The sequence below is a fragment of the Peromyscus eremicus genome, chromosome 1 (genome assembly GCF_949786415.1).
Source record: "Peromyscus eremicus chromosome 1, PerEre_H2_v1, whole genome shotgun sequence".
Classification (NCBI taxonomy): domain Eukaryota; kingdom Metazoa; phylum Chordata; class Mammalia; order Rodentia; family Cricetidae; genus Peromyscus; species Peromyscus eremicus.
In genome coordinates this window covers 82,020,671-82,045,116 of record NC_081416.1, presented here as the reverse complement: position 1 = coordinate 82,045,116, position 24,446 = coordinate 82,020,671, and the positions used below count along the sequence as shown (strand labels likewise).

At 40.6% G+C, this 24,446-nt stretch overlaps 1 protein-coding gene across 1 annotated transcript in view; it reads left to right on the top strand.

Moving 5' to 3' along the window:
* The first annotated feature begins 2,887 nt into the window (after positions 1 to 2,887).
* Positions 2,888 to 24,446, top strand: part of LOC131914954 (phospholipid-transporting ATPase ABCA3-like) — an 89,770-nt gene continuing 68,211 nt past the window's right edge. Inside the window, exons 1-6 of the mRNA XM_059267776.1 lie at positions 2,888 to 3,108; positions 7,997 to 8,083; positions 8,434 to 8,698; positions 10,793 to 10,920; positions 13,259 to 13,409; positions 21,076 to 21,335. Coding sequence (XP_059123759.1) covers positions 8,024 to 8,083; positions 8,434 to 8,698; positions 10,793 to 10,920; positions 13,259 to 13,409; positions 21,076 to 21,335 — 864 coding nt within the window. The 5' untranslated portion in view covers positions 2,888 to 3,108; positions 7,997 to 8,023. The remainder of the gene's footprint in view (positions 3,109 to 7,996; positions 8,084 to 8,433; positions 8,699 to 10,792; positions 10,921 to 13,258; positions 13,410 to 21,075; positions 21,336 to 24,446) is intronic.

The following is a 24,446-nucleotide window of genomic DNA, read 5'->3' as shown; positions in this document are numbered from 1 at the left end:
CTGGGACGTGTGTGTGTGTGTGTGTGTGTGTGTGTGTGTGTGTGTGTGTGTATAAAACTTTGTGTAAATATGTTTACATAATAAAGACTTCCCTGCTGGAGAAAATGTAACCCCTCATTATAGACTTAGTCACTGGTGTATCTGGCATGTACAAATTTAAAGGTGTTGGTAATTCCCTCCTAGAAACATGAAAGAGCAGCATTTACCAGGGTGGAGACAAGGTCTTTTTCTGGAGTGTTCTGAGAACAGAGACATCCAAAAAGGATGGCAGTATAGATAAGACAACATGAAGAGCAATAGCATTGTGTTTTAGCAGCTACTTGGGCATAGGAGGAGGAAAAGGCCCAGGGCAAACCATCTTTCCCACCACATACACATATTCATGTAAGCACACAGCTAATGTCAATAATTAAAAGGTCAGTTAAATAGTAATTTCCCAAATTCAATTCAAGAGTATTTTTTAAGAGACATTGAACTTTTTTATTATTAAGAGATTTTCTATTTACTTTACATACCAACCACAGATTTCCCCCCTCTTCCCGCCCCTCAGTTTCCCCCTCAAATCACTCCCCATTCCTACCTCCTCCAAGTCAAGGTCTCCCATGGGGAGTCAGCAGGGCCTGGCACACTCAGCTGAGGCAGGGCCAAGCCCTCCCCCTGCACCAAGGCTTCACAAGGTGTCACATCCTAGGCACTGGGCTCCAAAAGGTCTGCCCATGCACCAGGGATGGATCTCCTTGCCTGGGCCCCCCCCAAATAGTTCAAGCTAAACAACTGTCTCATGTATCCAGAGGGCCTAGTCCAGTCCTATGGGTGCTCCACAGCTATTGGTCTACAGTTCATGGGTTTCCACTAGTGTGGCTGGTCATCTCTTCACATTTTCCCATCATGATCTCAACATGCCCTGCCCACAGAATCCCTACTCTCTCATTGATTGGATTCCTGGAGCTTGGCCTGGCACCCGGCCGTAGATCTCTGCATCTGCTTCCATCAGTTACTGGATGAAGGCTCTATGATGATAGTTAGGGTATCCACTAATCTGGTCATCGAAGTAGACCAATCCAGGCACCCTCTCGACCACTGCTATTAGTCCAAGGTGGGGTCATCCTTGCGGATTCCTGGGACCTTCCCCAACACTCTGCCTCTTTCTGTTCCCATGATGTCTCCTTGTAGGAGTGAAAAGGCTGGTCTGGCCTGAACTAGTTTGGGGTGCATGTCCAGGAATGCAAACTCCCATCAAGAGAACTTTCAGAGAGAATCCTCTAATTTACATGCATATGATTATCTTGCTACTTTTGCAAATCTGTTTGAGTCCTTGTTTTTAATTCTTTAGATAAGAGGCTAAGCATCTGGAAACCCCTGGCCAGACTACCACCCTCCTAAAAAAAAAAAAAAAAAAAAAAAAAAAAAAAAAAACTGGCAACAAAATGGCACTGAGAAGCCAATCCATGTTTTATTGTTTTATCAACAGTACAGCTTTCTTTGGGTTTTCTCCATAACAGAAAACATGTGTCGGGGCTTCCACTGTCCACTCTCCATGACGGCATCATCTAATCGTCTCAGGACCAAGGAAGGTAGGTTTTGCTACTTGATTTCCGTCATCGAGATTGGCAGGTGCTCAAAGGTTTGACCAAGGTGTGCCAGTCACTGTTCCCCTCGAGACAAGGTGTCATGTGCAATTTGCACAGCGAAAGTTTAAAGAGTTACTAACCCTGACGGGATATCGCTGGTGAATGAAAACATCCAAGGATCAAGCATAGGATAGAGGCGTCTCCTCCTCAGTGTGGGGAAGGTCCTGAGCTCTGGACCACAGTTATTGCAGAGATTCTTCAAGCAGCAACAGTCTCGAGTGCATGAGCTGCCTAAACCGGCCTAGTGGAAACAGCTATTGGGTCTGGGTTGTTGGCAGGCTCCCGCTGATAAGTAGATTGCTGTGGCTGGCTCTCATGATCCTGGACTGTGAGCGTGAGGGAACTCATGGTTCACACTGCTGAAGGAAGGTGACAGGCCAGAGCCAGAAATACGCCAGAGACAAGCTGAGAGAGAAGCTTCAGCGGTGTTCCTACAGCGCCCTCTCCTGACAAGGCGTAACGCCACGTTAGTTCCTGCTCCTCTGGTGCCAAGAATCAATAACACTCCTATCACACACATCAGAGATAGAAAACTTGCGGTGCTTGCCAGAACTCAACTTGTGACTCAACATGAAGCTACACTGGAAGAGGGTATCTGGATGGGATAGATCCGAGAAGAGTGAGCATTCATGACACTGCACAGCAGGGGGATGTGTGATATAGGCGTGGAGTCCGATGGGTGATTGACAGGCTAGTTGATGAACCCAGAGGAAGCGGATTGGGAGTCGCCAAAGGGTTGAGGTGGCTCCTGCACCCATGCGCAGGGTTAAATCAGTGTGGACTTGCAAAGGACTGAGAAGTGTGGCAATCTATCCGGGACTTGGTGGGGGAGGAGGGAGCGTAGGAGAGACAGAGAGACGGACGGGGGCGGGGGGGCGGGGGAGAAGATAGGGGAGTGAGTGAAACCCTACGCTGCTGGGGTCATGGACAGACAACCTCACGTTTTGGAAAGGAAGCAAAAGATCGTGAGTGCTGGGCTAAGTAGGAGGTGAAGCTGAGAAGGATTTGGAGCAAGCATCACCTACTATGTCTGGCGCCCCTAGTGGCCCCTCACCAGCTACTGTGCATATCTGAAGCTTCCCACCACCCCTCACATACCATTTCCCCCTGTACTAATGAAGTTGGGGAGCAGGAGAAACTTATGGTCGTGGCATATGCTCCGTGGTCCTGTTTGCTGGCTGCAGCTACTCCCAACCCATCCCCTGTTCCTCCCTCAGCGCGTGCCTCGGTCTTCTCCCCGGCACCTGACTCTCCTTGACCGTTCACCGCACTTGGCACGTGACTTTGGGTCCGCCCACGTCTGTACTTTGAATTGGTTTGCTGGAGGCCCAGGCCACAACCTTGGGAAGGAGAGCACTGCCCTGCAAGAGGGTTGGCTAAAGTGCTGTGTGCAGGATGATTCTCCCCAACTAGGCGGTCTGGTGTTTTCAGTGGAAAAGGTGCTAGTGGTTGAAGTTGCTGAATTGGAGCGGTAGTGGTGAGTCCTTCCAGCCTTCCCTTGTGTTCCCTGCTCTGACACTGCTTTCAGATGCTCAGTTTCCCTTTCTCTTTCTCTTTCTCTGTCTCTCTCTCTCTCTCTCTCTCTCTCTCTCTCTCTCTCTCTCTCTCTCTCTCTCTCCCCCTCTCTCTCTTCCCTCCCCGCCCACCCCCTCCCCTTTATATAAGGAATGGGGATGCCAGGACCACAGCTCAGGGTGTAAGGTCACAGGAGGTTAAAAGTGAAGGGGCAGGATGCTCCATCAGTGTCCCTAGAGTTGTAGATCAAATCTATACAGTGAGACCTTGTCTCGAAAGAAAGAACTTTTTCCTTCACCTGGAACACAGACTAGCGAGACATTTGGACTGCAGGGGTTTGGATGCGATGGCCCCTGAGCTTCAGCTTTGTGCTCAGTTAGTTTTATTCCTGTTAGTCTAGTTCCCTGGTGTGTTGGCAGGTTGTTTATCTGAGAGTCTGGGGTGTGAGTTTTAACCCTCTAAGCTTTCCTGGTAGAGTGATTTTTGCTGCCTCTTGTAAGTTTGGTACGTTGTCCCTATTTCCTTGTCTCAAGTTATCAATAATCACTTTTTAAAAAATGTCATTGACACCTTTGTTCATGAGAAGTATGCTGTCTTAATTTCCAAATGTATCTGTTGGACTTTCTAAAAGTACTTCCTGTTATTTATATCAAAGTTTCATAACACTGTCGTCAGAAAAGATACATGATGCAAGCTCAGTCTCCATTAGCGCCTGTCTCAGCCTCCTGAGTGGTTGAAATTAACCAACACAGCTACTTCTGTACTCTTTTGGTTTCCATTTGCTTGGGATGTATTTGATTTTATTTTTAACTTTTGTTTTTGGCCATGTGATGCATATACATAGTAATAATAATAAATAATTATTTAAAAACAGTAGTGAAGATTTTTCTAGTAATACTATGGTTATTTGCCAGGCAGTAGTGGCACACGCCTTTAATCCCGCTCTCGGGAGGCAGAGGCAGGCGGATCTTTGTGAGGTCGAGGCCAGCCTGGTCTACAGAGTGAGTTCCAGGAAAGGCGCAAAGCTACACAGAGAAACCCTAAAACTAAATACTAAAAAAAAAAAAAAAAAGTAATGTTATGGTTATTTATATTTTGTTATTATATTCCAAAATATTATGTCCTTTACTCAGACATCATTTTCCCAGAGAATATTTGTGTTTGTGTGTGTATGCACATGCTGACAAGGCTCCTGATCTGATTGCTGTGCCTGAATTTGGATTACAGTCCCTGTAATTGACAATCTCCCTCAGGTTCATCCTCACTTTCCTTAAGATTAAATGAAGCTTTAATCTAATGACTCTCCTTTATGGCTGTGAGCTCCAGCTCTTCTCCTCGGAGCCGCCTCCCCCCAAATTTCTGTCAGTTGTGCAAGGTCGTGCTGTCGGTGGTCCAGCGTTGGACCCAAACAGCCTGATTGCAGATAAGGAGGTACTGATCATTGCCCAAGTGAATGGCAATCCCTGAGCAGAAGCTGTGTCGGCTGTGAGCAACAGCAACAACAACCTCCAGGAAGGAGTCTCTGTCTGCAGAGACTGATGGACCAACTGGAATTTCAGTGCTATGGAGAGTCTGGAATTCTGTAGGTGCAGAAGGTAATTTCTTTATCTGGGGCTAGTTTTAGCCTTCAGGAACAGTCATTCCTTGCCCCGTTCTGTATCTGAACTGATACCTCATGATAATAAATAAGAACATTTAGAAGCTATTGACTTAGCAGAACACTAGCTTCCTCCCATCAAGAGCTCAGGATGTCATCAGACAGCATCTGGGGCCTATAAAAACAGCTCCCCCATCTCATTGTACCCGCCTCTCTGATGTACCCCAATGTATTTTAAAGTTGCCTTGATGTATGACTTTCACTGTTCTGTGAAATTATAAAAACCCTGTGAAACTACCACCACATAGGAACATGGAATTTGGAGTAACCAAAATCTGTGTTCCTGGGCCACGGCCACTCATAATGGCTCCAGAATAAACTGTCTCTTATTCCTGTTAAGATAAGAGCTGCGGTTTTAATGTCAGTACCTGCCATGCCATCCATTCCATGAGGAATGGATTTCATTTTTCCCAATTATACATGTGTACCTAGTGTAAGCATATGATAGATAAAATAGTCATTAAATTTAAGAATTAATCTCCCCATAGTTCATTTTGGCTGCTATAACAAAATCCATAAGCTAGATGGCTTATAAACTGCAGAACCTTTCGGTGAGGTTTTGGAGGCTGGAATGTCTGAAATGAGAGGGCCAGCAGATTCAGTGTCTTGGGAAGTCCCTTTCCTGACTCACAGGCAGCTATAATGTCTTTATGTGCTCACATGACAGAGGGATGAGATGAGAGGTTGTCTTCGGGGCTTAATATACGGACACCAATCCCATTTATATCACCCCTCAAAATCCCCATTTCCAAACAACATCATCTCTGCTGTTAAGATTTAACATATGAGTTTGGTAGGGACATAAACATAGATGTTCAGTCCATTACAAACCATTCCCCAATTAGCATTGTGATTGTTGTTAGTTACTCTCATACGTGAAACTTGAATAACTAATTAATCTTTGTTCTGAGCATGGCATTTTGTAGATATTAGGATCTCCACAGATGCCAGACACATTAAAATGTAGGAATATATAACTACTCGGCTATCCCAAATGATTGGTTATTTTAAAACTGTATTAGAAAATTAAATGAATACAATTTAAGTAATTTCCTTGTCCAAAAGCCACATGCTGCTAGATAATATATTTTTTGCTTTAAAACTTTTTATTAGTTCTTTGAGAATTTTGTGCAATGTGTTCAGATCATATTTGCCTCCTCCACCAACTCCTCCCTTTCCCTAGTCACTCGACTTTGTCATCTTTTATTTTTTTAAAAAAATTAACTGAGCAGTTTCTGCCGCCCATATATTTTTGGGTGTGTGATCTTCCACTGGAGTATGGTTGATGTAGCAGGGGCCACACTCCTGAAGGAAACTCTCCCTCTGCCACATCATATCATTTACCAACACCTAGTTGGATAGGTGTGGGACTTTGTGTTCACCTCCCTGTAGCATGAATCTTAAAAGGTCTTATTAATAAAAAATAAATCTGGAGCCAGGTATTGGGGTGAACGCTGAAAGATCAGAGAAACAGAACAAGCCACAGCTAACCTCACCTCACCAACTTCTCAGCCGATCCTATTTCCTCAGACTGAAGGCCTCTGAATCCTCATCCGAATGGATCTCAGCTGAACTGCTGCTAAAAGCTAAAAGCGTAAAAAGGCTTCTAGTTTCTGGTCCTCATGCCTTATATACCTTTCTGCTTTCTGCCATCACTTCTTGGGATTAAAGGCGTGAGTCACCATGCCTGGTGGTTTCCAGTGTGGCTTTGAACTCACAGAGATCCGGATGGATCTCTGCCTTCCAAGTGATAGGATTAAAGGTGTGTGTGCCACTATTTTCTGGCCTCTATGTCTAGTGGCTGTTCTGTTCTCTGACCCCAGATAAGTTTATTAGGGTGCACAATATATTGGGGGACACAATACCACCACACCTCCCCCTCTCCATGTTGGGATTTGATCTAGCTTTCACTTTCTCAGGTCCTGGGCATGTTGTCATAACTACTATGAGTTCCTATGTACGGATGCCCTGTCATGTCCAGAAGACATGTGCAGTACCTCTGATTCTTACACTCTTTCTGTCCCCTCTTCCACAAGGCTCCCTGATCTTTTGGGGGTAGTGTATATGATATGGATGGCCCATGTAGGACTAAGCATTCTGCAGTCTCTTATTCTCTGGACTTTGATCATTTGTAGGTTTCTGTGTTAGTTACTATTTCCTGCAAGGAGATGTTTGTCTGATGAAGATTGGGAGATGGATTAATAAGATATTGGTATAATGAAAGGCCATTAGTAGTCAGTTTAATACTATGTCCATTTAGCAGAATAACAGTAATAGGTTCTCCCTGAGGGTCCATGATCTATCTAAGCTCAGGGTTCTTGGCCCTGATAATTGTGATGGGTATAGGTTTTATCTTCCTTAAATCAGCCATAACATTTATGGTTACTGTTGTACCAGTGGGCATGTCTTACCAGGTCAGCCATTACTGTAGTTCACAAAGTTCAGAGCTAGGTGAGACTGATGATAACTTTTAATTCGGTAGCACCAATAGCATCTTCTGGCACCACAAAAGCTAGGTAGTTAGGGATGAAACTTCCAGTGAAAACTAACTTGATTTTTTTTTCATGTCCTCTGACTCAAGTGTGCAGTGTCTTCAGAATTATGGTCTTACAGCCAAGTTCTGGAGTGTAGAATTGGCAATAGCCTTTGATGCTTAGGGGGAAGTCTATGGTCCCTCACTGGCCAACAACTCCAAAAGAGGTAACCCATTCTTGGTATTGGAATTTTAGTTAGCTTGTGGTATCTAGTGGGGCATTAAAGATGATTCCATTTTAATTCTCTCTCTCTCTCTCTCTCTCTCTCTCTCTCTCTCTCTCTCTCTCTCTCTCTCTCTCTGTGTGTGTGTGTGTGTGTGTGTGTGTGTGTGTGTGTGTGTGTGTGTATGCTTCTAAAGTAATAGGTAGGTTTTCATATGAATTTCCTAAAGGTCTTTGGAGTTATTTATCTCTCCCTATATTACCTCCTTTATCTTGCCCTCCCATCCTCTACCCAAATTTAACACTTCCTAATCCATTATTTCCCCCCCCCTTGTCTTTATACCATCCAGTTGTCTCTCTTGCCTGTTGAAACTCCTCCCCTCCCCCCCCCCCAGATTTCCTGACCTACAATGGGTGTTCCAAATGAAACACACATATCTGAAGATTCAGATAATCTTAATTTTCTTTTCTCTGAAAAACATATTTTCTTCCTCCAGAGTTGAACTCCCACTCAGTTCAGAGGAATGGCTTCACTGGAGTCCCAAAAGCTTTTGATTCTACTGTGGAAGAACTTTACTTTAAAGGTAAGTTGAACTCTGCATAGTATTGTTGCAACAGCTCAGAGATAGTAAAGGGTGATTCTCACATCGCAGTCACTGCCTTTTAATTTACAGTTTTACTCTTCTCTGTTCCAGGGCTGGGGCTATCTATTCCAAACATAGACTCTACACAGAGTGAGGTCATAGCAGAATGTTACATGGGAGAGAGAACAATTACAGTCTATGAAGTTTTGTCTCTCCCAGAGTGAAGCCTGGCCTATTGGTCATCTATGTAGTCTGAATGAAGTATATTATTAACTTAATACATACAAATTACCATTTGTTCAGTCATTGACCTCTTGGAAAAACTAATGGTATTGTTCTTTCATTTTTAGAGGCGGAAGTTTAGGGCTTTGGTTTTCGAAATAATCCTGATGTTTGTATGCAGTGTTATACTTTTGGTAGCCCGCAAACTTCTTGCTGTAAAGAAGATGGAATCTTTCCATTATCCTGTTCAACTGGTCAGTAATGTTCCTTCCTTCATCCAAGTCTTCACCACTTATTCTCATCCTTGGGAACTGGCTTATGTGCCTGCCAACAGCATCGTGGTACAGAATATTATTGAAAATGTGAAAAGGGATTTAAATGTCCATATGAAAGGTTAGTTTAAGATTTTCATTATTTTAAAAAAAGCATATTATTTAATTATTTTAGGAAAAAATTATCTTTTTAAGTGGACAATTATCTTCCACACAAAATACTACAGGATATCCTCATAACCAAGGGTCAGCTTTCTAAGTATACTATTATAAAGTTGGTTAAACTTGAAGTTAAGTTCATATAAATTTTTTTCTATAACCCTCCCAAAAAACAAAGTAATATTTTAGCATTGGATGATCAATTGATGTTTTCCAAGTTATTATCCAGCTCTGTGATGCCAAGTCCTCATTGTTTCTGAATGAGTTTTTAAACTCTGGGCAAGAATAACATCAGGAGTATTGCTGTGTACAGCAGGTACATACAGGATAAATACGTCTTTATTCTAAATTTGAGGTCAGTTATTTAAAACATTATTGCACAATCCCTAGAAGATTATATCTGAGTCCATTTTATTTAAATATAAAAAAGTACCTGAGGCAGGTGGCATATAAAGAAAAGAAGTTTATTTAACACCCAGTTTTGGAGGCAAAAAGAACAAGATTGGTGTCCCCATCTGTTCAGCCCCCACCTGGGGACCATCTTGGCTATATCACACTGTAATTGACGGCATTGTGATGGAAGCACATTTGATAGAGAGAGATCACAGGGAGAGACAGGAGGCTACAAGATATACAAAGCAGGTCCAGGCCAGCTCTTTTCTAACCACCTTCTCACACAGGAGCTAACCTGGGCCCTGCAAAAGCATCCTTAACCCTTCCCCAGAGCAGTCCCTCCAATGACTCAAATACTTTCCACACACACCTCTTCAAGCTTCTACCTCCTCCAAGTTGTGACAACGACAATGGAGCTACACACTCATAGGCCTTTGGGGGACATGCTCAAAGCATGTCCAGACCACCGCGTATTGGTAGAGGAGCTATGTAGAATTATTTTAAGTTTCCACTTCCTCACTTACCTTCACACTCTCAGACCAATTTCTCCCGTTTCTCATGGAGGCAAATACTATTAGAAATTTTGTGGACTTCCCTCTAATACTGTTCTCTCTTTAAATAGCATACAGTCCAACTCCTCTGCCTCAGGAGCATCAGAATCAGAGTCAGCTCCTAAATCTGTAACCTCACCCTACCTTCTTTCTTAGAGCATGGCTAACTATACCTTTGTTTTCCGAACAGCACAGGAGTGACTCTTTTTTATGCAAACATAAATGAATACTCAGCCACCATACTCACTTAAATGCAGGCCTTTCAAAGGGTGAACTCAAGCAAGGTTTCCTATGTTTACTGGATAGAAAATACAGGCTGAGATGATGGAGAATTCTTTAGACTGGACTGGTTTTTTGTTTATGGGTTTGCTTACAGAAATGAATGGAGAAAATTAGCTGAGGGAACTGGCTTCATGATAGTTCTGGTGAGATAGAGAAACAGTGACTGCCAGAAGCACAGGAGGCAAGTGTGGAGGAGAGTGTGTTTTGAGAGTGGGAACTCTGAAGTAGGAGAGAACACCTCCGTTGAGAACGGCAGCCAGCACCGTCAATAGAGTCGACGGTGGAGCTTTTATTGCATGTCTTGAGAATCAGGGATTCGCTGGAGGAAAAATTACACCAATAAAGCATTGCAGTCTGAGGAGTAAAACTACATGGAACATGGTTTTCCCTGCAGCAGCTGTTGAATCTTTGACGTTCCGTTTACATCAACCATGCAATTCTAGGGAAATCTTTAGGGTATACAATAGACTATGCACAAACGTACTGTATACTGCATGACTAAATTTTTTGACTTAGGAAAATATAAATTACACCTTTTCTAAGGTCAATCAGGTTGAATTTCAAAGTTCAATTCATTGATTGAAAATCTCAATTACTGAAATATACTCACCTCAAACATTAAAATCATGTGTATTTTTAATTTAGATATTAAAATATTATGAAACCATGGCATAACACCTTTCCCCTAATTTCTCCTCAACCTGGAACTTCCGTAGCACTGGGACACTTGGATCACCCAGCTTACTTCAGCAAGTGTTCATGGCTCCTATCTTACGGGTAGGAAGCGCTGTCATTCACTCTGCTTTTCTAAACTTTTCCTCTCTCTACAGTTACAGGGTTTTCTTCAGAAAGTGATTTTGAAGACTACATGAGGTCAACCATCAACTCTAAAAATGTTCTGGCTGCCATTGTGTTTGACCACAGCTTCACAAACAGTAATGACCCCCTGCCAAAGAAGGTGAGACAGTTCTCCACAGACGTCTGTGGCTGGGGGCTGGAGAGGTGGCTCAGTGGAAAAGAAATCATAGTGTAATGCTTTTCCGGAGGACCTGAGTTCAATTCTTAACACTCACACTGGGCAGTTTATAACCACCTGTAACTCCAGCTCCAAGAGATCTGACACACCCATATGTATATATACCCCTCTACAGAAACATACAAATATACATAATTAAAAATAAAATAAAAGTTTTTAAAAGAGAAGCCTCATAGCTGTACTTCTGATTTCTGGAGTTAATGAACCACACATATGCATTTAATAATTAAGAGAATAACTTGCCCCTTGACCACAGCATGGATTTAGGTCCAATTCTCACTAATTCCAGTGTCTATTACTGTGCTAAGGAGGAAAGGATTGTATTTACTGCCTTCCAGGCCTTCTCCACAAACTGGGGTCTTGGGAAATACAGACAGGTAAGGATATTACTTCTGCTGCTGTGTCCAAGGTGGCAGCAGCATGTATCCTTCCTGCTGATGCTGCTGGAGTAAGCACATGTTTCCTAGGTCAAAAAGCTTGCTATGATAAAGTGAGTGTATCTTCACAAATGCTAAGAATGCCCCCTTTCCATTGGGTAAGGATCACAGGTAGATGCAGAGTAATAAGTGAATATTCAAATGGAATTTCAAGACAGAAGTTTTAAGAACTTTTTGCATGGTCAAGGACAGATCCTATTCCTCAAGGAACTAAATGGTAGTTGAGTACACATGTGTCTTAGTTAGGGTTCCTATTGCTATGAAGAGACTCCATAACAATAGCAAAGGGAAACATTTAATTGAGGTGGAGGCTTACAGTTTTAGAGGTTTAGTCCACTATTATCATGGCAGGGAGCATGGCGGCTGGAGTATGGCAGCATGCAGGCAAACACAGTGCTGGAAAAGTAGCTGAGAATTCTATATCTTGCAGGCAACAGGAAGTGAACTGTCACACTGGACGGGATCTTGAATATATATGAGACCTCAAAGCCCACCTCCACAGTGACACACTTCTTCCAACAAGGCCATACCTACTCCAACAAAGCCACACCTCCTAATAGTGCCACTCCCTTTGGGGGGCATTTTCTTTCAAACCACCACAACATGTATTCAACCAAGCCACACTGAATTAGAAATAGAACATTTACAAACACTGGGGATGATTCTGGTAACTGCACCCAAGAAGAGAGACATAGACAATGTTTTGAATTTAATGTCCCTGGTACTGGGGGAAATGAACAAAGTATAGAATGTAGATGTGTATAGAGCCAAAATTCTGTGTTCAAGGTACAAGCAGCTGTCAATGTGGGGCCTGCAGGGAGTTTTCTCTTCATTCTGTTTTGTCCCTTTGGTGCTTCTACTCGTCACCCCCCTCAAGTTATTGGCTCCTTGAGAGCTGATGTAGGCTCATCAGTGTATAGAAATGTTTCCAGTGCAGCTTCAAAACTCCCCTCTTCCGCCTTCATCTCAGTCTCCCCAGTCCTGTCTACCTGCTTGCCTTCCTCTGCTAGGCTCCACGTTGTCTCCTAACCCCGCAGCCTCTTCCACCCTCCCCCAAGTATTCTAAACACACCATGATCACCAAATTTGAACTTCCCATGAGTAAATATATCGTTGACTAGGACACGAACTCTCCCAGAAGCAGTAGCTGTCCTTAAATGTGGAGTAATGCCTCAAATGTTTGTATTGAAACTTGAACATATGGTTAGTTACTCACACCTGCCTGTCCCTGCTAATCTAACCCATTTCTCTGGTCTGACTCTTACAATTATCTGTTTGTTTGTCTCAGAGAGGTTTTTTTTTTTTTTTTTTTGGCCTAACATAATGTACCCTGAAGTTTACTCAGCTCTCTAAGATTAGTGATCTTTTCTTTCAGGGATTATGCAACTTTCCACATTTCTATCTTAACTCCTTCCTTCTCTGTCCTCCTCAACCACTTTTAGGAAAGGAAGAGATTTGTCTTTGGGAATAGTTGGCTAACATACAGGAAATGTAAATTAATACTCCCTCTTGGAATATCTCATTTCAGTATGCTTGTCAGACTTCCTCCTAGGGAAAATGCATTCATTATATTCGTGAGTTCCTGCTGCGCTTGCTTACTACAAACCCACAGCAAAAATCTAACTGTTTTTGACACTTCAAAAATATCTCACACGTGATGTGCCACATGACAGGTTTGCTGTCACTTTCTGAAGTCCAGAACCTACTCAGATACTCATCTATATACCCTCAGAATTTCATATTCCTGATACACTTTGCCATTTGTTTCTGATTCTTGCCATGTTTTTCTTATATATATAATTTGTTTCTATTGCTCCTCTTAGGTAAAATATCACCTGCGTTTTAGTAATATTAAAAAGAACAGGAAGGCTAGTGCATATTTTCAAGAGCACAGCTGGTTTACAAGCTTTCTCTTTCCGCCTGGGCATCTTGAGGGACCCAGAAACCTATTTGATGAAGATGGAGGCAGTCCTGGTGAGTAGATGTTTAACCTACTTATCTTATTATCTCATTGCATTGTAAGATGGGCTGATTCATGTTTCTTCACTCCTGTGATGAAAAGTGTTTAATCAATCAATTAATTAATTAATTTTAATACAGTTTAAATTAAAATAGAATTACATTACTTTTCCCCGTCCCTTTTCTCCCTCCCACCCCTTTCAGGTAAGGTCCCTCCAACCCCTCCCATTGCCCCCACTCTCAAACTGATATCTTCATTTTTTTGATTATTATTGTTTTAGATAGATAGATAGATAGATAGATTGATTGATTGATAGAGGCAAGCTGGTATGGCCATTTTAATATCTAGCAAAACAAACTTCAGAAGAGATAGGGAAGGACATTACATATTCATCAAAGGAAAAATTTACCAAGGTGACATTTCAATTCTTAATATCTGCGCCCTAACGCCGGGCGGTGGTGGCGCCCGCCTTTAATCCCAGCACTCGGGAGGCAGAGCCAGGCGGATCTCTGTGAGTTCGAGGCCAGCCTGGGCTACCAAGTGAGTTCCAGGAAAGGCGCAAAGCTACACAGAGAAACCCTGTCTCGAAAAACCAAAAAAAAAAAAAAAAAAAAAAAAAAAATATCTGCGCCCCAAACATAAGGGCATCTAAGTTTGTAAATGAAACACTATTATAGCTTTAATCACATTTTGACCCTCACACATGGATAGTGGGAGATTTCAATAACCACTCTCACCAGTAGACAGGTCATCCAGACAAAAACTAAACAGAGAAATGCTGGAGCTAATAGACATTATAAACCAAATGGACCGAACAGATATTTTTAGAACGTTTTACCCAAACACAAGAGAATATACTTTCTCTGTGCCTCATGGAACTTCCTCCAAAATGGATCACATACTCAGATACAAAGCAAACAACAGATACAAGCAAACTGAAATAATTCCCTGAACCCGATCAGACCACCAAGAATTAAAGATGGATATCAACAAAAGAAACAACAGAAAGCTAACATTCACAGAAACTGAATAACTCTCTACTAAATGAAAAATGGGTCAAGACATAAATAGAGAAATTAAGGACTTCCTAGAGTTGAATGACAATAAATATACATCATATCCACTTATGGGACATAATGAAAGCAGTGCTAAGAGGAAATCACAGAAATAAGTGCCTATATTAAAAAAAAAAGCTGGAGAGATCTCATGCAACTTAACAGCACATCTAAAAGCTCTAGAACATAAAGAGGAAATCACACCCTAAAGGAGTAGATGGCAAGAAATAATCAAACTGAGGGCTGAAATCAATAAAATAGAAACAAAAAGAACAATACAAAGAATCAACGAAATAAAGAGTTGGTTCTTTGAGAAAATCAACAACATAAGATAGACCAACCCTTATCCAAACTAACTAAAATAGGGAGAGAGAATATCTAAATTAATAAAATCAGAAAAAAGGGAGATATAACAACAGATACTGAGCAAAACCAAAGACTCAAAAGAACATACTTTAAAAACTTGTCCTCCACCAAATTGGAAAATCTTAAAAAATGGATAATTTTCTTAATAGGTACCACTTACCAAAGTCAAATCAAGGTCAAATAAACAACTTAAACATACCTATAATTACCTAGTGAAATAGACAGTCATTAAAAGTCTCTCAACTAAAAAATGCCCAGGGCTTGATGGGTTTTCTCATTTTATTTTATTTTATTTTCTCTTTTCTTTTCTTCCTCTCTCTCTCTCTCTCTCTCTCTCTCTCTCTCTCTCTCTCTCTCTCTCTCCAGAGTTTCTCTGTGTAGCTCAGGCTGTCCTATAATTTACTCTGTAGACCAGGATGGCCTCTAACTCAGAGATCCATCTGCCTCTGCCTCTGCCTCCCGAATACTGGGATTAAAGGCATGTGCCACCACCGCCCAAGTGGGCATGATGGTTTAATGCAGAATTATATCAGACTTTCGAAAAAGAGTTAGCGTCACTACTCCTCAAATTATTCCACACAATAGAACCAGAAAGAACATTGCTCATTCATTTTATGAGGCCATAAAATATGATGGCTGTAGGTGTAGCCGTCTTATTAAATAAGAAACACAGAGCCAATGCAAAGATGAAAGCCCAAGAGGTTAGAGCAATAGCTAAGAGCTAAAAACCTTACCCTTCACTGTCGCTTCTGTCCTTCTCAGCAAGAGAGCTACTTCCTGTCTGTTTGTCTTTTTTATAGACTTTCTAATCTGCCTTCTCATTGGTTGTAAACCCAACCACATGACCTCCTCGTCACTGCCTGTCTGTACAGATCTCCAGGTCATCTATGGTTGGTATTGAGATTAAAGGCGTGTGTCTCCATGCTGGCTGTATCCTTGAACACACAGAGATCCGCTTAGCTCTGCCTCCCAAGAGCTGGGATTAAAGGCGTGCACCACCACCGTCCAGCTTCTGCTATGGCTTGCTATTAGCTCTGACCCCCAGGCAACTTTATCTATTAACATACAAATAAAATCACATTTCAGTACAATTAAAATATCACCATAGATGGCCATGATACACAAACCACATAAAGACCCAACAAAGAAAGAGAATTACAGACCAGTTTCCCTTATGAACTTAGATGCAGAAATTCTCAGTAAAATACTTGCAAACTGAATCCAAGAACACATTAAAAAATCATCCACCATGATCAAGTAGGCTTCATTCCAGAGATGCAGGGATGGATCAACATATATAAATTTATATAGTATAAGCCATATAAACAAACTAAAAGACAAAAACCACATGATCATCTCATTAGATGCAGAAAAGGTCTTTGACAAAATCCAACACCCTTTCATGATAGAAGTCTTGCAAAGATCAGGGATACATAGGATTTACCTCAACATAATAATTATAGTTTACAAGCTTATAGCTAACATCAACTTAAATGGAGAGAAACTCAAAGCAATTCCACTAAAATCAGGAATGAGACAAGGGTGTCCACTCTTTCCATACCTATTCAATATAGTACTTAAAGTCTTAGCTAGAGCAATAAGACAACTAAAGGAGATCAAAGGGATACAAATTGGAAAGGAAGAAGTATCTTTATTTGCAGATGATATGATAGTATACATAAGTACCCTAAAAAATCCACTTGGAAACTCCTACAGTTGATAAATGCTTTCAGCAATATAACTAGATATAAAATTAACTTACAAAAATCAGTAGCCATCCTATACACATACAACAAATGGTCTGAGAAAGAAATCAGGGAAATAACACCTTTTACAATATCCTCAAATAATATAAAATATCTGAGGTATTTCTAACAAAGCAAGTGAAAGACTTGTATGAAAAAAGCCTTGAAGAAGCCATCGGAATATGGAAGTATTTCCCATGCTTATTGATCAGTAGTATTAATATAGTAAAAATGGCCATCCTACCAAAAGCAATCAACAGATTGAATGCAATTCCCATCAAAATTCCAACACAATTTTTCACAAATCTCAAAAGGCCAATTTTCAGCTTCATAGGAAATACAAAACCCAGGACAGCTAAAACAATATTGAATAATTAAAGAACTGCTAGAGTTATCACCATCCCTGATCTCAAGTTGTACTACAGAGCTATGGTAATAAAAGCAACATGGTATTGGCACAAAAAACAGACATGTTCATCAATGGAGTTGAATTGTAGACTCAGATACAAATCAACACACCTATGAAGACACAATTTTTTATTAAAAAAAAAAAGCCAGAAATACACACTGGAAAAAAGACAGCATCTTTAACAAATGATGCTGGTCAAACTGGATGGTTGCTCATAGAAGAATCCAAATAGAGTCATATCTATCACTTTGAAAAAAAACTTAACTCCAAGTGTATCAAAGACCTCAACATAAAACCAGATACACTGAACCTGAGAGAAGAGAAAGTGGCCAAGAGCCTTGAACTCATTGGCATAGGGGATGACTTTCTGAACAGAACACTGTTACCACAGGCACTAAGATCAACAATTAATACATGGGACCTCACGAAACTGAAAAGCTTCTATACAGAATAAGACACCACCATTTGCACAAAGTGACAGCCTACAAATGGCAAAATATTTTTACCATCTACACATCTGATAGAGGGCTAATATCCAAAATATATAAAGTTCTTAAGGAACTGGATATAAAGAAAACAAATAACCCAATTTTAAGAATTCTCAAAAGAGGAAACTCACATGGCTGAGAAACACCTAAAGAAATCTTCAACACCTTTAGCCATCATGGAAATGCAAATCAAAACTACTTTGAGATTTCATCTTACACTCATCAGAATGGCTAAGGCCAATAAACAAGTGACAGCTCATGCTGGCAAGGATGTGGAGTTAAGGAACATTCATCTTTGTTGGCTGGAATGTGCTTGTATATCCACTATGGAAATCAGTATGGCAGTTGCTCTCCCAATCTTGGGCATATAACTAAAGGATGCTTCATCCTACCATGGAGACACTTGCTACACCATATTCATTGCTGCTCATTTATACAGGTAAGTATGTGGAACTAGAAAAAAAAATCATCCTGAGTGTGGTAACTCAGACCCAGAAAGACAAATATGTTATGTATTTGCTTATATGGGGATATTAACTGTTAACTCAGTGATGACCAAGCTACAATCCATAGTCCCATGGAGGAACTAGGGAAGTAAAGATAGATCGATAGAGCTCCCTAGGAAAGGGAAATAGAATAGATATTTATGGATGGATGAGGGTGGGACTGGAACAGGAAGATCAGCTGGAGAAGGGGATGCAAATGGGGAAAAAGGGAAGGGAATATAGGAAAAGACAGCTAAAAAGTAAGGGCTGTTTGAGGGGTGGTATGGAAACCTAATACAGTAGAAGCCTTCATGTATGTGTATATATATATATATATATATATACATATATATATATATGTGTATATATATATATATATGAAGGTGATCTAAATAAAGTCACCAAATAATGTGGAGACAGAACCCCAACTGGACATCTCTTGTCATCAAATGAAGTTTCCAGTACCAGACTTTGGTTACCTCTATTTCAGATGTTGGCCAAAGGGGTCCCATGGGAACCCTTAAACTACCAAGGCTGTTATTAAGACTACAGGTTGCTCTCCACAAACTTAAGGCAAACCCCATTGTTGAAGACTACACTTATGCAACTCATTGAACATGGATAAGTCAAGCTGATGCCTACATAGAGCCTTCACTCCTACGTGGTAGCACTTTTGGTACAGGAAGTTACAGTTAACACCACCAAAGGAGAAATGTAAACTGCCACCCAGTCACAGACTGTTTGATCTACAATGGTGTCCTGACTACAGGATATGCTAGTACAATGGTGGCACAAAGCCTGTAGGAGTAACCAACCACTATCTGATTTGACTTAAGGCCCAGTCCAGGAGATAAAATCTATACCCAGCACTGCTTGAGTGACCAAGAACCCAAGACTAGATAGCCTAGGAACTTATGACAAAACAAAATACTACTCACATAATTCTTAATGACCTCCTGCTATACTCATAGATCAATGCCCTGCTCTGCCAATCAGAGAAGCTTCCTCCTATAGCAGATAGGAACAAATACAGAGAGACCCACAGACAGATATCATGCAGAAGTAGAAACCTTGGGATACTCAGCTCTAAATGGGACATCTCTATCAAATCCCTCACCTCAGGGCTCAAGGAACTCCGTGGAAGAAGAAGTAGAATGAGTGTAAAAGACAGAGGGGATGGAGGGCACCAAGAAATCAAGGCCCTCTAAATCAACAAGATCGACATGCATATGAACTCACAGAAACTTGGCAGTATGCATGGGGCCTGCAGGGGTCTGCACCAGATGGAGACTTAGAGTGGAAAGGAGAAATGGACACATGCCTCCATCCCTAACCCATAAGCAGTCTCCAATTGATAACCACTTGCAAATGAAAATTTAGTTTCCTATAAAGGAGTCTGTGGGCAAAACAAACTACTCTTAAGGGTAGGCTGCAGGCCCAGCCATAGATGGCCAACAGAAAATGAACTCAACGGCATCTTTGGAGAAGTTTTTTTTTTTTTTTGTCTTATAATGTCATGTCAGGGCTTTTTATTTTTTCTAAAATTTTGCCTTATTTTCAATTTTTATTTTCATATATAAATATATGAATTTCATATATATATAGGGTCTTTTGTGTGTATATATATATATATACATAGATACACACACACATGCTTCTAGTTTAGTGTTTTTATTGGATTTCTGAATGTGTGAATGGGTGGGTCTCTGATTCTTGGGCCTTCTCTTGGGCTCTTTCCCTCTGTTTGTTTTGTTCTATTCTGATGTGTTCATTTTTGTTTTATCTTATCTTATCTCATCTCATCTCATCTCATCTCATCTCATCTCATCTCATCTCATCTTATCTTATCTTATCTTATTATTACCCCTTAGGAGCATGTTTTCTGATGAGTGACTACCAAAAGGTATAGATTTGGATAGGAGGGGAGATGAGGAGTGACTGGTAGGAGCAGAGGGAGGGGAAACAGTAATCATGATATTTTCTATGAGGGAAACATATCTATTTTTGATTAAAAAAAAAGAGGGAAAAAAAAACATGAGCAGTTTCCATAGATGAGAGGAGAGCATGTCAGTCTACTAAGTAAGTGCAATGCATCATTCTGTGCAGGAAACTGGAACAGAGAAGGAACACTGAGGAAAAACACTTGATGAAATGCAAATGGAGCTTACATATTATACATAGTATTGCACCCGTGTTAGGTTCTTAGTTTTGAGAACTGTGCTGTGATAGCATAGCATCTGAGGCTAAGGAAGCATGATGCACGGTCAACAGCAGTTTTCCTGTCTTTGTATTTATTGCCCCTCTAAGAGCCTTTGGGGACTTTAAAAAACGTAGCCCTTCCCTCTCATGAAATTTCAACATCACAGAGATATTTCTGTTTATGCAGGATGGCATGGGGTGATCCAATCTCCCTTTGAGGATGCATGGCATACAGAAACCCTCTGTACTGCTTTTGTAATTTTCCATCATATTGATTTTTCCAGCATGAAAACATATTTTTAAAAAACTAACCCCAAACTCCCTAACCCAAAGGTACCAATAAAAGTACATTTTCCCTATCCAATACAGCACACCTGTGGAAGATGTGTAGCTTACCACTTCAACATTGTGAATTCCCCTCCTAACATCAGGAACAAAGCAAATATATTTGTTCTCACGAATTCTGTGCAACAAATTACTCTAAATTCTTGTCTGTCCCAGAAAGAGAAACTAGAAAGTCCTAATGCTTGAGGAAGAAAAAGCTATACTATCTTTATTCACAGCAGATGGACTCATTCTGAGTTTGTGTGGAGAAACTGTGGGGACTGCTCAGGATCTTAGACCAAGAGAAGAGCCTGGATAAAATTAACTTTGCTCTTTCTCATTGACATCTAGTCATTCATCACCTACCAAGGGCATAAGGCCTCAGAGGGACATTGCTAGACACCTCCCATCTCATCATGTGGACATCAACGTGAGTTCACACAAGCTAGGGTGGCTGTCTCACTTTGTCATAGATGACAAAGGTATGAGATCACCTTCATTGCCAGAACACTTATATACAATGCATGGCTGTACGTGAATCACTGTTTTTCTTTGTTCAGCTCAGATGTTGTTAGGCATTTTACTCAGAATCTTTATTTTCTCATTTAGGGTACATCAGTGAAGGGTTCCTGGCCATGCAACACGCCTTAGACAAGGCCATCATGCTACATCATGGCGGTGCTGCTGCGACAGCACTCTTTAATGACACCAGCCTTTTAATTCAGAGATTCCCAACGCCTGCTTTTCATCATGATTTCTTCCATAAACTTGCTAATATTTTCATCCCTCTAACAATGGCGTGTACCTTCTTTATGAATTATCTTACCCTGGTTCAGTCCATTGTGTGGGAAAAGGAAAACCAATTGAAGGTAACTCTATTTTTCTTGTAGACAGCATTTACATTAAAAATTGAAAGTGTGGGGTGAACTTACATGGAAGGTTGAATTAGCTCTTCATGTTCAAAACCAACAGTTTGGTTTCACTTGTAGCCATTCAACACACACATTTGTGGCAATTCTCTATAATTTTGTCTTTATTCAAATTTTTTTAAATGACTCTTAGTTTCAGTATATGGAAGACTACTTTAAGGAACATTCCAGATATAATTTGAATATCAACTACCCTCAAACTACTCAATGCATCCAGTCCAGGGTTAGTGATTTATCAGGTGGTTTTTGAATACTCATTAGTTATAAGTCTGGACAATTTTTCTGTTCTTTTACCTGATCTTAATAGGTATCGTGTTCTTACACATTTCTCCATTTTCTCTCCATTATTCAAATTTTTGTTTGCCATTCAGTGGTTCACGATCCTCTCTTGTGACTCATTTCTATAAAATCAGAAGCAATGCTACCAGTCTCTTTGCTGTTTTTGAGTAATGTGTTTTCTCAATTGTCATGTCAGTCTGACTGATTTCTGCTATTCTGATTAATTTTGGTGTTGTTGACTTTTTTTCTGCTGTCTGCAACTTCTCTGCTTTATTTATCTCATTCTAATCTGGGTTACCCTCTCCCTGTGTCTAGCTCCTCCTTCTTTTCTAGGCTCATGGGGTATAAAGTTAGGCTATTTGCCGTACTTGTTTCTTCTTTAACTTAGGCCTCTCCAGTTGTAAAGTTCTCTTCCAGCCCCATTTTCACTGTATCCCATAAGCTTTGGTGTCTTGTGTTTTTGTTTTCTACTTTTCCTTGTTATTTCTTGAGTGGTCGTTGAAGGACACATTGTTAATTTCTACCTGTTAATGATTTTTTTTTCAGTTTTCCTGTTATTAATTTCTGGTTTCATCCCTTTGTGATAAGAAAAGATAATTCACATAATATCAGGCTCAAAAAAAAGAATAAAATTTAAAATTACAATAGGCAAAGTAAATAAAAAACTAAGATGTAAAAAATGAAATATATTAAGACTCTCTTTATAGGCTAACGTTTATTCTGGAGATGGTTAAGGAGGAGATGAGAATTTATTTTGTTTGATTTCATGTTCTGTCACTTGAGTCCAATTGGGTAGAGTGTTGTTTGAAATCTTCCATTTTTCATGGAGCTTCTTTGTGTCCAGTTTTTCTGTTACTGAAAATGTTATGTTGAAGTCTCCAGCGATTATTGCCTCATTTAATCCTGTTGGTGTTTTTCTTCGTGTATTTTGTTGATGTTGCTTTTGGTTCATACATGTCTTTCACTGTAGCATCTTCATGATAAAATGGCCCCTTTTTTTTTTCAAAACACAATATCCTTGATTTCTATAATAATTTTGATGTAAAAATATTTTTTTTCATATTACTATTGCTACCTGAACTCCTTTTTAGTGACTATTTCATGGGATATATTTTTGTCTTTCCACTTCAACTCAATTCTGTTGTTAGATATGAGGTGAATTTGAACAAAACTCACAAATATATTAAATGATGTTTATAGATACTACATCCAATGTATCTGCAATATCACATTCTTTGTAAGTATAGTGGGTACACCAGAAGCCTGAAATAACAGAGAATGATCTCTATCCCAAGAGAATTAAATTACATATTTAATAAGAGTCACAGAAGTAGGAAAACACAAATATTTGAACATTAAACCAAGACTGGATATGAAACAGTCACAGAACACATCTCAGGGACAGAAAAGGCCTGAATAATATAAAGCGTGTTTTTCTCTGGGAACAGCAGAGTGAAGATTAGATCTCACAGTTATTTAGCAATTAAACAACAAACTTATATAAACAACATATAGATCGAAGAAGAATAATACAGGGGAAACTAGAAAATATTCCCACCTGTTAGCAAATGTGTAGTTCATGGAGATTAATGATATATGTCCAAGGTGAGCTGTAAGGTACACTCAGACCTTTCTGGTGATCTGTGCACAGCAAGCTCATTGCAGTGTGTGTTGAAACCAGATAGTGTTATGGTTTCTTCAAGACTGTTTTGACTACCCTGGGTCTTTTGAATGTCCATATGAATTTTATTAGTGTTTGTCAATCTCTAAGTTTATGTACATGCATATGATACATATCTGTGTATATGTTTATGTGTCTGAGTGCAGGTGCCTACATGCCACACCATGCTTGTCAGAGGACAGCTTTGGGTGTTGGTCTTCACCTTCCATCTTGCTTGTGACAGGGTCTCTTTGTTCTTCATGGCTGTGTGCAGCAGGCTGGCTCATGAGCCTCTAGAGAGTCCCCTGTTGCCACCTCTTATCTTGTCATAGGAGTATTAAAATTACTGACATGCTGCCATTCTGGGCTTTATGTAGATTCTGCAGTTTCATGTAACTATGTACCAAGATCTTTGAAAAGGGATTGTGTTTAGTTTGTACACTAAGTTAAGGGATCTTACCATGTTAGTAATATTAAGTGTTCTGGTTCATGAAATGGGGAGCTCTGCATTTATTCCGACCTTCTGTCATCTCATTCAACCATGTTTTGCATTCTTTTTTTTTTTTTTAATTTTTATTTTGCAATACAATTCAGTTCTACATATCAGCCACAGATTCCCTTGTTCTCCCCCCTCCCGCCCCCCTCACCTTCCCCCCAGCCCGCCCCCCATTCCAATCTCCTCCAGGGCAAAGCCTTCCCCACAGACTGAGATCAACCTGGTGGACTCAGTCCAGGTAGGTCCAGTCCCCTCCTCCCATGCTGAGCCAAGGGACCCTGCATAGGCCCCAGGTTTCAAACAGCCAACTCATGCAATGAGCACAGGACCCGGTCCCACTGCCTGGATGCCTCCCAAACAGATCAGGCCAATCAACTTTTGCATTCTATGTACAAGTCTTGCACTGTTTTTGTTAAATGTACTTTGTCACTGTAAGTGCTTATTAAAGTTTGCTAAGTAAGGGTCTATAACATGGCTCACAGGCAGGGCACTTGCACACAGGCCTAATGACCTGAATTTTAAACCTGGATCCCAGAAGGTGACAGGAGAGAACCAACTTCCAAGAATTGTCTTCTGACTTCCATGTGCACCATGCCACATGCATACCTCATGCACA